Here is a 15,351-nt window from a genome sequence, read left to right on the forward strand (position 1 = left end):
GACTGACCATTTGAACTTTATTGTTGTGTTCAGGCGCGGTGTTTCTGATGTAAAATAGAAGTAAATGATTCTGAAGTATTTTATTGCACTTCTGACAGTACATTGGTGTTGATGAAAAGCTATTTGAACCAGGCCGTTTAGAAAATATTTTCATGGCATGGAAAATCATGGCATGGTTCGATGAATAAGGGCTTCAGATTCTGGACTGGTCAGCTTGTTTACCAGATCAAAACCCTATCAAGAACTTATGAGGAGTGATTGTATGAATAGTATATGCAGCTTACAAGCAGTATGAGTGATTTGAAAAGCTTAAATGAGTAGTATTCTCTGCGTAGAACGAGATACACACTACAACATGGCGCAGCTTGGTCAAAACCATCCCGAATGGGTTATTTGAACTGATTGAAAACTAAAGGTGACCTACGAATAAGAAACCTGTTGTAATTCATGTGAAATTGGCGTTAACTTTGTAAAGGATAGTTATGAAACACTGGAATTATTGTTTTTCGAGTGTTTCGCGTCTGAACACAACAATAACGTTCAAATGGTCAGTCTATTAAATGAAGATAATTGTTATATCCAACACTATATACAGGGTTTTCCAACTTAAAATTCCGAAAGTAAATTGAAATAAAACACACTTAGAATTCGAATTTCGATGAAACTTTTATTTCAAATTAAAGTTTGGTTTATGTCATTATGTGTGAAATACAACATCATTCAAATGTCCACCTAGGGCTTCCTCGCACACCTTGATCCGGAACAGGTAATTTTCGATGACTTTTCGGCACATATGGGGCGGTATCACGGTCATAACTTCACGAATGTTGTCTTTCAAATGTTCAAAAGTTTGCGGAAAGTTGGCATAGACACGGTCTTTCGCATAACCCCACAAAAAAAAGCGGGTTCAAATCGCATGATCTGGACGGCCAATTGGCATCACCAAAACGCGAAATTATGCGTCCCTCAAATTTCGTTCGCAATATGGCCATGTTTGGTCGTGTTGTGTGGCACGTGGCGCCGTCCTGCTGAAACCACATGTCATCCGTATCCATATCTTCAATTTGTGGCAAAAAAAATCGGTTAACATGCGGCCATAGCGCTCACCATTCACAGTTACCGTCTCGCCGTCCTCATTTTCAAAGAAATACGACCTGATGACTCCATCAGACCATAATGCGCACCAAACAGTGACTTTTGGCGGATGCAATGGCCTCTCAACAATCACGTGTGGATTTTCTGAGCCCCATATACGGAAATTTTGAGTGTTCACATAGCCACCGAGCTCGAAATGTACCTCATCGCTGAAGAAAATTTGATGCGAAAATTCAGCATTTTGCTGCTGTTGTTCGTTCACCCAATCGACGTATGCCCGACGCATTCCATGGTCACCATGCTCTAATTTTTGTACCAGTTGGACTTCATATGGATGTAGGTGCAAGTCCAAATGCAAAATTCGCCACAATGATGTGTTTGATAAGCCCAATTGCTGAGCACGCCGTGGAATCGAAACATTCGGGTCATCCTCCACACTGGCAGCAACAGCAGCAATATTTTCGGTCGAACGCACATTACGATGATGCACAGGTTTCACAATATCCGCTACGGATCCAGTTTGTTTGAGTTTAAGCACTACATTAGCGATTGTGTGCTCTGTAGGCCGTCCATGACGACCAAAATCCGTCCGTAATGCTCGAAAAACATTTGCCGGTTTTTCATCATTTCTATAGTATAATTTAACAAAATTAACACGTTGTGCGATGCTAAAACGATCCATATTGTAAAATGGCAGACATTCAACTAACGATATGACGCTTTGGTTGACAGCTATGTCAAACGGTTGTCAGCGCAGGGCTGTATACTTTCGGAAGCCCGAAATGGAAAACCCTGTACTTCAATTCAACTGACTCCTTACATATTTCTGGACACTAAAAAAAAAGTGGTTCTATAGTTGTGAAGCGCAGTGTATGATAGACATAGGATAACTTGTTAGTCATTGTGCTAAGCTGATACTGATATCGATTCCGATCGACTGTCTCGCGTGTATCCGATAACTCCCAGTGAATCACGCCATGACGATTCCAAAATACGAAGGAATGATAATTGCGGAACTCGTTCGGAATAGTTTCCGATCCCTCTTAATATCTAATGAAGTTATATGTATGGGACATATATTGATAAAGACTGGAAAGCGAGTTATCGCGCTCGATTCTCTTCTGCATAACTCGAAACAGCTCAATTCTTCTTAGTAATATCCTCGTATCTGCCTTTAATGGGTGATAGCCTATCTTGCGCGATGCGTAGCCAAAGGAATGAAACATTGTAGTCATAGTGGAAGCTGAACTCCAACATCTTCTGGCCAAACATCTCGTTGACAACCTTGAACTATCATTAACGTCATCACGGACCTGCTCGATATTTTCGAAAATTTGTGAGTGGTCTGGCCGCGGCAATCCCATGTAACTCCAATCTCTTCGGATCCTAGTATACAACTTCCCACATATTTTGATGTTAACATGTTATTTAATATTAACAACTGGCCCTAACAATTGCGATTCATAGGAACGGCTTCGCTCGCCGTATGTCCGGAGTCGAAGTCGAACAATGATTTTTGATTGGCTCGATTCACGGTTTCCCCAACACAGCCATCAAAACTTAGGAACCTGTGGAAATTGGCATTGCAAATACATGCAAGTTGGGGGAACTTTTGTTCCCACCGACATGTATTCCCTAACACAGCCATCAAAAGAAAGGTAATTTGTGGAAATTGGCATCGCAAAAACATGCAAGTTAGGGGAACTTTTATTCCTACCGACATGTGTTCTCTAACACAGCAAGCAAGCTGAAGCAAGCTACCTTGGAAAATTGGCATTGCAAATACATGCAAGTTGGAGGTACTTTTGTTCCCACCAACATGTGTTCCCTAACACAGCCATCAAAACCGAGGTGCTTGTGGAAATTGGCACTGTAAATACATGCAAGTTCGGGGGAAACTTTTGTTCCCACCGATATGTGTACCCTAACACAGCCATCTGAACCAAGGTATCTGGGGAAATTGGCATTGCAAATACATGCAAGTTGGGGGAAATTTTACTTCTGAAGAAGCTCAATAAAAAATAATGGACAAAAAATCTATCTGAGCACATGTAGGTTCCTACGGGTAATCCGATAATATCTTTGAGTTTCTCAAGACGCTATGTGCTCTATTGATACCCGGTCGAAAATATATGAGGACCCGACTTCAAATCGCACTTAGTGATAAACTATAGTTACGCATTCCGCTTTCTGGAACACCGTTACTTGAGCCATCACGTCATTCGCAACGTGGAATAAAGGGGAGCGTGTCCTACTCATATACAGAAAAGGTTTTCCGTTATTTCACCATTGTCATGGAATATTAAAAGGATGAATCAATTCATAAAATATATTGCTAATTGCAACATTATTATGAAATACACTGTCTATCTATTGATAACAGTACACCATTCACTATAATGTATATCACTGTTTATGTCCCAATCATTCAATAGGATACACATTTCACATCTCTTTTCAGTTCCTCAATATTGTCGTAACCCTACTGGATGCTTTGAAAACATCGTTCTCTCATAGATCGTTGGCGGCCAGAAATCTAGGAAAAAAAGACTCGTTCAGCGATGCGGCTATTGCAAGTATTATTGTGTTGAAGACCTACGCTCGATCATATCGTCAACCAGAGGACAAATGTCTACAGAAGCATATTTGCGATGCAAATAATGACTGCATGAACGCAATTGGAGGTTCTAGTATATTCTGCCAACTAGGAAAGTGAGTTACCTATTTTTTTTACAATTGTTCTTTAGCACTATTTTCAGTTTACATTCAATTGAGGAAGATTAATATTTTTTTAAATTCTGCTAGTTAAAAAATAAATAGAAATTTTACAAATTAACACATTCTGGTGTGACATAAGTTAAATGTTATGGATGTATAATGTACGAGGGTCGTTAAAAAAAATATGTTTCAATGCCTCAGAAATCACGGAAAAATAAAGTTAGGGCGAGAAATAAGGTTATTTTCGTAATCTACGTTTTATTTTCTATTTTTCTACATAATCGCCTTAATGTTCGAGGCATTTTTCATAGCGAGTTTTTCTATTCCGAGCGCGAAGTGCGTAGCGTCCAACTTTTTGAAGTACGATGTAACTGCCTCACGAATTTCTTCAGTGTTATCGAATCGTTGACCACCGAACGCCTGTTTCATCACCGGGAATAAGTGATAGTCGCTAGAGGCGATGTCTGGGGAGTAAGGAGGATGCTCGAACACAGTCCATTTGAATTTTATCAATCAGAATGGTGCCGCGTGAAACTTCACAATAGTACGGTGATGAAACAGATGTCGGCGGTCAACGATTCGATAACACTGAAGAAATTCGTGACGCAGTTACATCGTACTTCAAAAAGTTGGACGCTACGCACTTCGCGATCGGAATAGAAAAACTCGCTATGAAAAATGCCTCGAACGTTAAGGCGATTATGTAGCAAAATAGAAAATAAAACGTAGATTACGAAAATCACCTTGTTTTTGTCCTAACTTTATTTTCCGCGATTTCTGAGGCACTGAAACTTATTTTTTGAACGACCCTCGTATATCAAAAGAGAAAAAGTATATCGGAGAATTATGAATATTGAGTGAAACTCTTATAATTTTTGGAACCAGTCTAACACAAAATCCAAATGATTTTTTTCAAACTGAAACATGCAGTATGAACAATGTAGTCCTAAAAGCATCTTGTGAAGTCTTGTGAAAAGCTTAGTACTACCAATAGAATATTGTCAGCAGATTGTCAGACGTTAGGACCCTCCTTGAGGCTTTCCACAGATATTTGTGAACATGTGCTTCTCAACAATGCTCACCTTGTCTTGAAAAAAGCTATTACTTTGAAGTACATTTCATAATGCTCGTTGAATTTATATAAATTCGTTTAATTACATACTTATTTTTTTCTCTCTCTTTACAGCTACGCTACTAGCTATGTTATCGAAAGACAGTTCTCAAAATCCTTCGAAGCCCTTTACGAAGCAGGACGAAATGGTCGGATGGGACTGAACTGTCGACAGCTGTACTTGGACTGCAATGAAATTTAATTTTGGTTGAAAACCAAAGTTACCTGAAGGCGTTTGAACGAAACGAATGGAAAATAACTTAAGGTTGATGGAACCACAGCAAATATTGCTCGAATTAATGATTTTTAAGTCCTAATTATTCATATAACTATGTAAACATGTTTATTTATTTATTTATGTTTTTATTTAAGTTCACACAAACAAATTTCACATGTTACGTGAAATGTTGAAGCATATATTTATGTTCGCCAATCCAAACTTGTAAACTACAACGTCGAAGTAATGAATGAAGAAAAAAAATAAGTCTACAAAACTTTTACAAAATGTAGACTTAATTAAAATACCTTAATCGAAAAATAACGACATATGTAACATTACAAGTCAAAACAAATAACATTGTGTTTTGTCAATAAATCCGGAAATCTATTTTTTACTATTTTTTTTTTATCCAAAATATATATTATTATTAAGGCTCATATGGCGTCAACCTGACGGGGCCGGGAGTTCAATATTTCGACAACGTTTGCCTTATAACTATGTTAGTAATATGTAACCGATTACTCGCGGTTGGTTCGAGGTTAGTATTACAAGTGTTTTCGTAATTGTGATGTTGCTGTCTTCAATGATCTGTACCTGTGCCCGACACGGGATACTTCCTATTGGGATGCAGCTGACCATTAATCAGCAACGCCCCCCTAGTCTCTACCCCATATCTAGCGTGGTGCGTCTTCTCGAGGAATCCAGGATAGAATGGTCACTAGCCGGCGCAATCATCAGCTCGTGTAGAGTTGTCATGAGCGGTACAACCTTTGGCTTTTGTTGAATCATCAGTGGACTGCACAACCTTCGGCCCGTGCATCTGTAAAGAGTGTGTGTATGTATTGCCGCGACTAAGTAAAAGTTTATAGATCGGATAGGAGGGATACGAAACAGGGACACAACGAAGGAAAAATCATTAAACGTTGACATCGGCGTTCCTGAGGAACAGGTATAGATAAAGCAGAAGATCAGGATCACGGCTACCTAAGATATCCCGGACGGGGATATCCGATTGTCTGCCTTTTGCTCTCAGTGCTCTAGAGAGATTTTTTACTATATTGATTGTCATTTATATTGTCATTATTTATATCACTATATCCCTAAAACATTCCGAATCACGAGTGGAGATTTCGCACCTGGTGCAGAAGTGTTTCGTTGCATTTCCTCTCTCTTCGGGGTTTCCTTTATGTTGTGGTTATTAAAAAAACGGGTAAAAATCATAATATTGCAGACTTCTTCAAAATGTACTGTACGGTTCAAAACCTACACTTTATTAACATTATTTACACACATATCAGAAATGCACTCTTCGGGCCCTGATTGCAGCAAAATTTATAATAACTTCTTCGAAATCGATCATAGTATTCAGCTGACAGGATCAACAAATTGTGCAGGCGAGATTGCGTTTAAGCTTCGGAAGGCTTCTTTCATTAGACGCATTTGATGTAGGGGAAGGTTGCCCTAATCCGACCGGTGGCCCTGAATCGACCATCCCTTGGATCTCAGGAATGGCGCTATCTACCGAATTTTTATTAGTGTTAAATGAAAGGCGTCACAATGCTTGGAATTTGGTTATATGGTGACCTTTTTCCTGCTCCTTCCATTCTAGCGTTTTAGCGCCATTTTGTGTTATCAGTGCTCCAAAGAAGGAAAAAATAGATTTTTGACCGGTATGGGAAATGAGTTACACGTTCTTTCAGATGGCGAAAAATTACAAAACCAGGCAATCTCGATAGCTTATGGTCTGATAAACAAAATAAGCTATGTAAATGTACATCTACTTTTGCCTGTAGTACACGAACCGACTCCCAAAAGGTGTTCCTAAACCGAACCCTAAATAGTGTTCTTTAACCGGCCCCCTGTTTTTCGGCCATATTCCGTGCTTATAGCAACGATATACAAAATAAGGTAATACACTCTCGATAGCTAGCAACAAGTTTCACCAGTTTGATAATGATAACGTCACTACAATCTAGCTCCATTATTTCAAACATAACAGATGAAAAACATTATTTTCAGAATAACATGAGTGCGAAGAATGAATCAGAAAATGTCGAATTTAGCCATTTACTATGATCATATACAATTACGTAAAATAATCGTTTACCGTGTATGGTGACGAGATCGATAACGATGACATCATATTTCCGGAGTGTATCAGCTCACGTTTGTGTGTACCGTGATTATAATGAACTATCAAACAGTAAAAGAGTTTTGCAACATCATATGTAAACATCCTGTGTTTCAGCTTTTTAACAAGGAAAAAGTAATTAAAAGTGAGTAAACATCATTTTCTAACGACGATTGACCGTAAATTTTTTAGATATGGGACGAACATTCAAGCCAAAAATCCCAAAACGTGATCCGGCGATACTTCGTTCGGCGGTTAAAGCAATGAAAACCGGATGGTCACTTCGCGCAACCGGACGTGAGTTTTGAATTCCTCGATCAACTTTATTATTACATCGAAAGAATAATGAACATGGAACGCCGAACGAGGAGGAAAGAGCCGTGGGACAGTCGAACGATCAGGTGGACAATATTAAAATTGTGGAGAGAGGCCACAGAATGGTAAATACTATCGTACTAGAGATCTATCGTATATTTCTTTTAATTATTTCTATTCTTGTTTTGAAGGTGTTCAACGCTTCACAAGAAACATCTATCGAAAACACCTTCTGCATGCGTCAGACATTTATTTCGGCTTGACATCGGTTCAAGTGCGAGCCTTGGCCTATGAATTTGCCAGACAACTGGATGTTGACTATCCGCCCTCTTGGAATCGGGATGAATTGGCCGGCTTAGAATGGTTTCGCTTTTTCATGTCCCGACATCCAAAATTATCGCTGAGAAAACCTGAAGCCACTAGCTTAGGCAGAGCCAGCGCATTTAATCCAACGAATGTTGCTGCCTTCTTCGCTAATTACTTTCATGTAATGAACGAAATAAAGATCGGACCATGCGATATCTGGAATGTTGATGAAACGGGTGTATCTACAGTGCATAGAACGGTCCGTGTTATATCTCGTTGTGGTCGGAAGCAGATCGGGCAAATCACATCTGCCGAGCGTGGACAATTGGTGACACTTGTTCAAGCTGTATCGGCAACTGGAATGCGTGCACCGTCGTCTTTTGTGTTCCCACGCGCAAGTTTCGAAGAGTGTTTTTTGAATGGTGGGCCGTCTGGTTCAACTGGAGGAGCAAATCCGAGTGGATGGATTAATGCAGAGATGTTTCTAGAATTTTTGAAAAACTTTTGAATTTTGAAAAACTTGTTCTGCTAGACAATCACGAATCGCATCGTTCCTTGGCAGCACTGCAGTTTTGTCGAGATAATGGAATTCATGCTGTGTCCTTCCCGCCCCATTGCTCTCATCGCCTTCAGCCACTAGACGTCAGCGTATTTGGTCCGTTAAAAATTGCGATTAACAAGCAATTCGAATTATTCTTGCGAATGCATCCAGGGCGCGGCGTTCATATTTTCGACATTCCGGCGATGGTGACACGAGCTCTAGAAGTGGGAGCTGATGAAAGGAACATAAAAGCGGAATTTAAAGCCACTGGAATTTGGCCGATGGATTCGGACATATTCATAGATATCGATTTTATGCCGAGTGCCACAACCAATCGAGCTGAACCAACAACTGTTGAAGACGAAAATGAAAATGAAGAGGAAAGAAATGAACCATCACACCAAGCAGAAGTAAAAGAAATCATCGACCGATCGCTATTCCTAAGTTCGACAATTGAATCGCTTTCGCCATTCCCGGAAGCTCCACCACGCATTCAGAAGAAACAAAGAGGTCGTAAGCCAGGACGGACGATGATTTTGACAGATGGTAAAGAAATTGAAAAAATCGAAGAAGAAGAAAGACAACGTCGTATCAGTGAGATATCCAAGCAGGATAAAATCCAACAGCAAAAAGAGAAACGCGAATATTTAGAAAATGTTAAAATGGAAAATAAAATTAACAAATGCCGTGTAAAGTCAATTCATTTATTGTGATTGATTGTTCTTCGTTACAAGTAAATTTAATGACGGACCTTTTACGTTTGGTATGATGACTAGAACAAAATATATGTACGGAAGAATTATCAAACGTTTGATGAACCAGCCTAAGGCTGAAAATCTTTCCAATAAAGACAACAAAAAAAATTATCAAACGATTATTTTATTTTACATTTCCCTCTGAAGTTTACATCCCAAAAGTGTACATACTTCTCGAATCTCGAATTTGCTTGAAACTGGGAAGTTCATTCGCTTCTAGTGGCTGCACGATTTTCCCAGGTTCCTAAGTTTAGAAGATCATGTTAGGACAGACATATTCCACTCTGCACAAAGGCAAGCGAGGACAAAAGTACTCGCAGTTTGCATTTATTTGCAGAGCCGATTTCCCCAGAAACCTCGGTTTTGAAGTCTGTGTTAGGGAAACACATTTCAATCGTATGAATTCGCAATGCCGATTTCCCCACGCTTCATGGATTTGAAGTCTGTGTTAGGGAAACACATTCCAGTCGGAACAAAAATACCCCCGACTTGCATGAATTTGAAATACCGATTTCTCCAGGCACCTTGGTTTAGAAATCTCTATTAGGGAACACATTTCGGTGGGAACAAAAGCTCCCCCTACTTTCGTGTGTTCTTTTTCTTCTTTTTGGCTTTAAGAGGGTTTAAACTTTTCAGTTCACTCGCCTCTAGGCTCTTTCGTGTGCTTGCAATGCCGATTTCGCTGCTTGGTTTTAAAGTCTGTGTTAGGGAACATTTTTCGATGAGAACAAAAGTCCCCCTACTTTCATGTATTTGCAATGCCGATTTCCCCAAGGCTGCTTGGTTTTGATGGTTGTGTTAGGGAAACCGTAAATCGGGCCAATCAAAACGATGCAGTTAGGGCGTTTAGATAACGCCTAATATTTTACAGTTATTCAATTGTTTATCTAATGAAAAACAACATTTTGTTAGTTGCGATAGATGCGTAGAAATATTTCCTATCAAGTGATGCAAACATCTCTCCTATCCAGTACGAAATGTTCGAGCTATAAGCATTCGAAATCTTTCATTTTTTCCTGCATGTTCTGTGTTTAGGTTTTCATTTTACCCTCCATATATTCCGGTTAGACGTAGTCCCACGTCAAAAAGCAACAAGAGGAAAACAAGAAGTTACGAGGATTGAAAAAGAAGCAGCAAGAAGAGAGGAAGAAACTACAAGAAATAAAGAAGATGCAACAAGAAGAAAACAAGAAGACACAAGAATTGAAAAACAAGCAGAAAGAATAAATAAATAAACTACAAGAAATGAAGAAGGAGCAACGAGAAGAAATAAAGCTAGTAAAACAAGAGAAGAACATAAAACAGTGAGATAATTGTAATAAATAATTTAAAAAAATTATAAAAATTAATGTAAAATAAACCACAGAGGAATAGGTCAACTAATTTTCTTACTGATTGATATTTCGAATAAAGGAAACCCTAAAATCGTTCGAGAAAATAGGAAATAGAATTGATTGTAGGCGATTCTCTAATTGTTTATATCGTTTGAAATCATTTTTATATTCACGTTTCACCCAATCTTGGGATATCATATCCGTCATTTCCGACTTATTGGTAGTAGATTCGCTGCAAAAAATAGGGAGTCGGTTCAGGACCATGGAGGGGTCGGTTTAGGACCACCATTTTTGAACATGTCGAAAAAAGGCACTTTCGATTTTGACTCTGTTTCCCCCTTTTTTTACTCTCAAGAACCATTTCGACTGATAGAAAACATAGTTAAAGAGTTATACCATACATTCCAATGCCAAAGTCGCCAAAAAACAATATATAGTTGAGCAGCTCATAGTGGATGATTCCCTTCCAATCTCACCAAACACACAGCAAAACCTTCCTGGCCGTCAATCTGGGCTTCGCGATGGTTTGAGCCGGCTCACCGCGCTTCGACCACGACTTTTTTTCGCTTTAGGTCGTCGTACGTGATCCACTCTTCATCACCATTCACCATCTTCTTCAAAAATGGGTCGAGTTCGTTCCGTTTCAGCAGTGCATCGCAGGCGTTGATTCGGTCTAAAAGTTTTTTTTTTGCGTCAACTCGTGTGGCACCCATACATTCAGCATTTTTTGGAATCCAATCTTCTGCAAATGGTTCCAAACGGTTTTATGGTCTATACCCGGTTCCTGGCCAATCGAGCGAGTGCTCACATGCCGGTCTACTTGGATGATTTCAACGATTTTATCGGTTTCCACGACGATTGGCCTACCAGTACGGGGTGTATCTTTGACAGCCACTACACCAGAACGAAATCGATCATACCAACGCTGTGCTATGCGAATCGTTACAGTATCGGGTCCATAAACTACACGAATTTTTTCGGCCGCCTTCGTTGCAGTTTTACCTCGCAGGTAGTAAAAACGTAAAATATGGCGAATTTATTGCTTGGTGGACTCCATCTTTGACTCGCTATAACTTGAGACTTCACATCCATTATTCCTATATTTATATTTATATTTATTCATTTGCCAACAGATACAATGGTTATCCCAATGACATGAAAATTACGACACTACACATATTAATTAAAAACTCTACGGAAACAACTCTTATTTCTACAACGTGAAACATTAAAGTCAAACACATCGTAGTATCTGTTGAAGACACGGCACATCCTTCGCATGGGCTCGTTAAATCCATAATTTGTTCGCGAGGGATGGACGCATAAGAAAACGTGAGAGCGTAAATTACGGCGGCGGATGTTTATGTTAAGACAGCTTAACAGCGAAGTACAGTCGATGTTACCTTGAAGCAGGTCACCAATGAAGCATGCCATCGTGATGTTACGTCTCGCCTCAAGTGATTCCAAGTGTATTAACATGCAACGACTTTTGTAGCTGGGCAAGTTGTGGACGTCATTCCAAGGAAGATGCCTCAGAGCGAAACGGATAAACTTTCGTTGGATTGCTTCGATGCGGTTCACCTCGTTTTGGTAGTATGGGCACCACACTACAGCCGAATATTCCAGTATTGGTCGAACCAAAGAACAGTACAAAGCCTTAAGGCAATATATATCCTTGAATTCCTTGGCGAAGCGGAACATGAACCCGAGTTGAGATGAAGCTTTCGACACCACATAGGCGACGTGGTCCTTGAATGTAAGCTTGGAATCAAGTAGTGATCCAAGATCCTTGACCGTCGATTCCCGTTTCAAGCTTATCCCCGATAGAACATAGTTGTGTTGAATCAATGCACGTTGTCTACCGAATGAAATTATAGAGCATTTCGATGCATTGAGTGACGTGCGGTTTAGTTGGCACCACTCGGCGAAAGCTTCTAATTGCAGCTGTAGAAAAACAGCATCGCTTGGTTTCCGTATCACGAGATACAACTTGAGGTCGTCGGCGTACGACGACTTGCGGCATTTCAGAATGTAGTTGACGTCATTCATATACAGCAGAAACAGGAATGGCCCTAGATGGCTGCCTTGAGGAACGCCAGATGTCACGGGGAAGGAAGGAGCAACATAGTCCGCAATTTTGACAGACATGCTTCGACCAGTCAAATAAGAAGAAAGCCAAGCAAGCAGGTCGTTCTGAACACCTAACCTGTCATACTTAGCCAAAGCAATGTCGTGATTCATTTTATCGAATGCTGCAGAGAGGTCTGTATATATAGCATCTACTTGATGGCCTTGCTCAATTTCACGGATGATGTAGGAAGTGAACTGTACTAAATTGGTAGTCGTTGAGCGCTTGGACATGAAACCATGCTGGTCCATCGAAATGCAGTGAGCGAAGTTTTGAACCAATTCTTCGAGAATAATTAGCTCGAGAAGTTTCGACGTAGCACTTAAAGCGGCTATTCCACGATAGTTCGATACAGTCCTTTTGCAACCCTTTTTGTGAATCGGAAAAACGTAAGATTCCTTCCAGCAGGATGGGAAGTCACCCGACCTCAGGGAGAGATTGAAAGTATTGGCTAGAGGTATTGCTAGAGCAATCAAGCAGCGTTTCAGGACCAAGGACGGAATACCATCAGGACCGGAACCCCTCGAACTTTTCAGTTGACTCCCGGCTGAGATAACCATTTCTCTCGTAATAGCAAACGGACCACTTGAAAAGGATGAGAAAGGAACGTTGCAAGATGCAGCTGCTACGTCCTGGCTGTTTGTTCGTTCGTTACTGAAAACGCTGCTAAACTGTTTACGAAATAATTCTGCAATATCTGGAATGGTTGCAGCGTTCACTACACCGTTAGTCATGGTTGAGGGGAGGCCTGTTTCCTTCCTTTGACTATTCACGTGTTGCCAGAACCTCTTAGGGTTGGATTTCAGACGACGTTGGAGCTGTCTTAGGTGCGCTTGATGTAGTTGATCGTTCAATCGTCTGTAGTCCGAATTAGCCTTGGAATAACGCGTTTTCGTGGATTCGGTATGAAGTTTGGCATGTTCCCGAAGAGCTGCCCTTTTCCGTTTCTTCAAACGCTTAAGCTTCGAGTTCGACCATGCAGGTTCAAGAGGTACACGGTTAGTTCGCTTAGGTACAAATTGATCAATGGCATAGATTATGATGCACGATACCGTTGATGCTGTGTCGTTGACGTCGCGATTGACCAATTCTTCATCCCAATTAACGTTTGAGAGGAAATTGTTCATCTCGTCGAAGTTGGCTTTGTCGAAGTTGTAGTATATGCTCTCCGTCGTGTCTTTGTAATCACATTGTACGCAAATATCAATGCTGACCAGCAACGGGGGATGATGTATGCAACTTTTCACTAGCGGAGCAGGAGCTGGTATTACGGAGCAACTGGAACACATTTCCTCACTCACAAAGCAGAGGTCAAGCATACGGTTGTTACCATTCATAACTCCACTCTTTTGTCCGAGTCTTGAAGTGCGATAAGCATCCAACAGATTACGGGATGCGAGTCCAGTCGATGAGTCAGATGTAGGGAAATAAAAATCATGGGTGTTCTGCTCCCATCTCACATCACGCATGTTGAAATCTCCAAGGATTGTCAAACTGTCCTTCGCGCCCATAAGAGAGATAATCCAGTCGAGCGACGACAAGTGCTTTTCGATAAGAATATTGTCGATTACACGATCCGGAGGAATATACACCACACAGATGAAAAGCGTTGAGTCGCCCGCTTCGATCGACACCCACAATTCCACTTGAGACAATCACGGCACTGTCAAATCTGTAGCACAGATTGTCGTCTTTAAATAGTATAGTATGTCTTTAAATAGTAATAGTATGACCCGATGCGATAAGTACAACACAAGATATGTTTAAGTGTTGCCATATATTGATAATATACGACATTTCTTTTTCCCCAACCCAATATACACCCAGGTTTTTTCACGCGGTTTTTTTGCGTGGTTTTTTTTACGAGGTTTTTTACGCGGATTTTCCAATTAACGCAGTTTTTTTTACGCGTAAAACAAGACCAGTGCAATATCACTTCTCCCCCTCAGCTCACATTTTTCTTTTATGTTTCCTCAGAGCATATTACGGTAATTAGTGTTTGTAACGGAGCTTAGCGCTTATGAAAGAAATTAGTGCTGCATCTTATCACGATTCTTACGTGGATTTTAAGTGTTAGGTAACGGGTGGGGTTTTTACGGCCAGCGATTCGTGAATGGATTTCCCTGTCTACTTAGCTCTGGACGGTCCAACAGTGGTACTGCACGTGCATCGGCAGTAGAGTGTACAAATCACAAAGGAATCTTCTAGCAACAGCAGATGTCCTCATTCGTGAGCAAAACCGAACTATAGCTCTCAGTAACCAACGAAATTGCAGGAAAAAACAACGGGTTTTCGGAAGCGAGTAACACTCGACTTTTTACTTCCGTTCTACGTAAGGATAGTCTCATTTGATATCTATCATTAGGTGACATGGTTTTTTTTACGCGGATTTTCCAATTAACGCGGTTTTTTTACGAGGTACGTATCCCCCGCATAAAAAAACCTGGGTGTATAGCAAAAAGAGTTCTTTTGGAAACACTCTTTGTCACAACATACCATGTCCCATTGTCATTGTCTGCTGGAGCGAGACTGTGGCCTGAATAATAATGATCATAATTTGAATTATAGAGACATTAAAATTTCTCAAATCATTCGTAGCTAGTCTTGAAAACGTCAAATTGTGTGTGAAGGCCGTGCCAGATGATGGTGGAGGAGCGAGCGTTCCGCTTAAGCACTTGTGGAAGGACACTAGCACAC

At 40.4% G+C, this 15,351-nt stretch overlaps 1 protein-coding gene and 1 long non-coding RNA gene across 4 annotated transcripts in view; both read left to right on the plus strand.

Annotated features, from left to right (window-relative positions):
• Positions 1 to 5,531, plus strand: part of LOC129765231 (uncharacterized) — a 48,572-nt gene extending 43,041 nt beyond the window's left edge. For all 3 annotated transcript variants that reach the window (XM_055765305.1, XM_055765307.1, XM_055765306.1), the window contains 2 exons: positions 3,557 to 3,807; positions 5,000 to 5,531. In XM_055765305.1, the coding sequence (XP_055621280.1) occupies positions 3,557 to 3,807; positions 5,000 to 5,126 (378 nt within the window). In that variant the 3' untranslated portion in view covers positions 5,127 to 5,531. The remainder of the gene's footprint in view (positions 1 to 3,556; positions 3,808 to 4,999) is intronic.
• Positions 5,532 to 7,301: 1,770 nt separating this feature from the next.
• LOC129769383 (uncharacterized) lies at positions 7,302 to 10,445 on the plus strand. Its single transcript, XR_008741864.1, has 3 exons — positions 7,302 to 7,410; positions 7,468 to 7,715; positions 7,782 to 10,445. It is a non-coding gene; the product is annotated as an uncharacterized LOC129769383 (long non-coding RNA).
• The last annotated feature ends 4,906 nt before the right edge of the window (positions 10,446 to 15,351 follow it).

This window comes from Toxorhynchites rutilus, chromosome 2 (assembly GCF_029784135.1).
Source record: "Toxorhynchites rutilus septentrionalis strain SRP chromosome 2, ASM2978413v1, whole genome shotgun sequence".
NCBI lineage: Eukaryota > Metazoa > Arthropoda > Insecta > Diptera > Culicidae > Toxorhynchites > Toxorhynchites rutilus.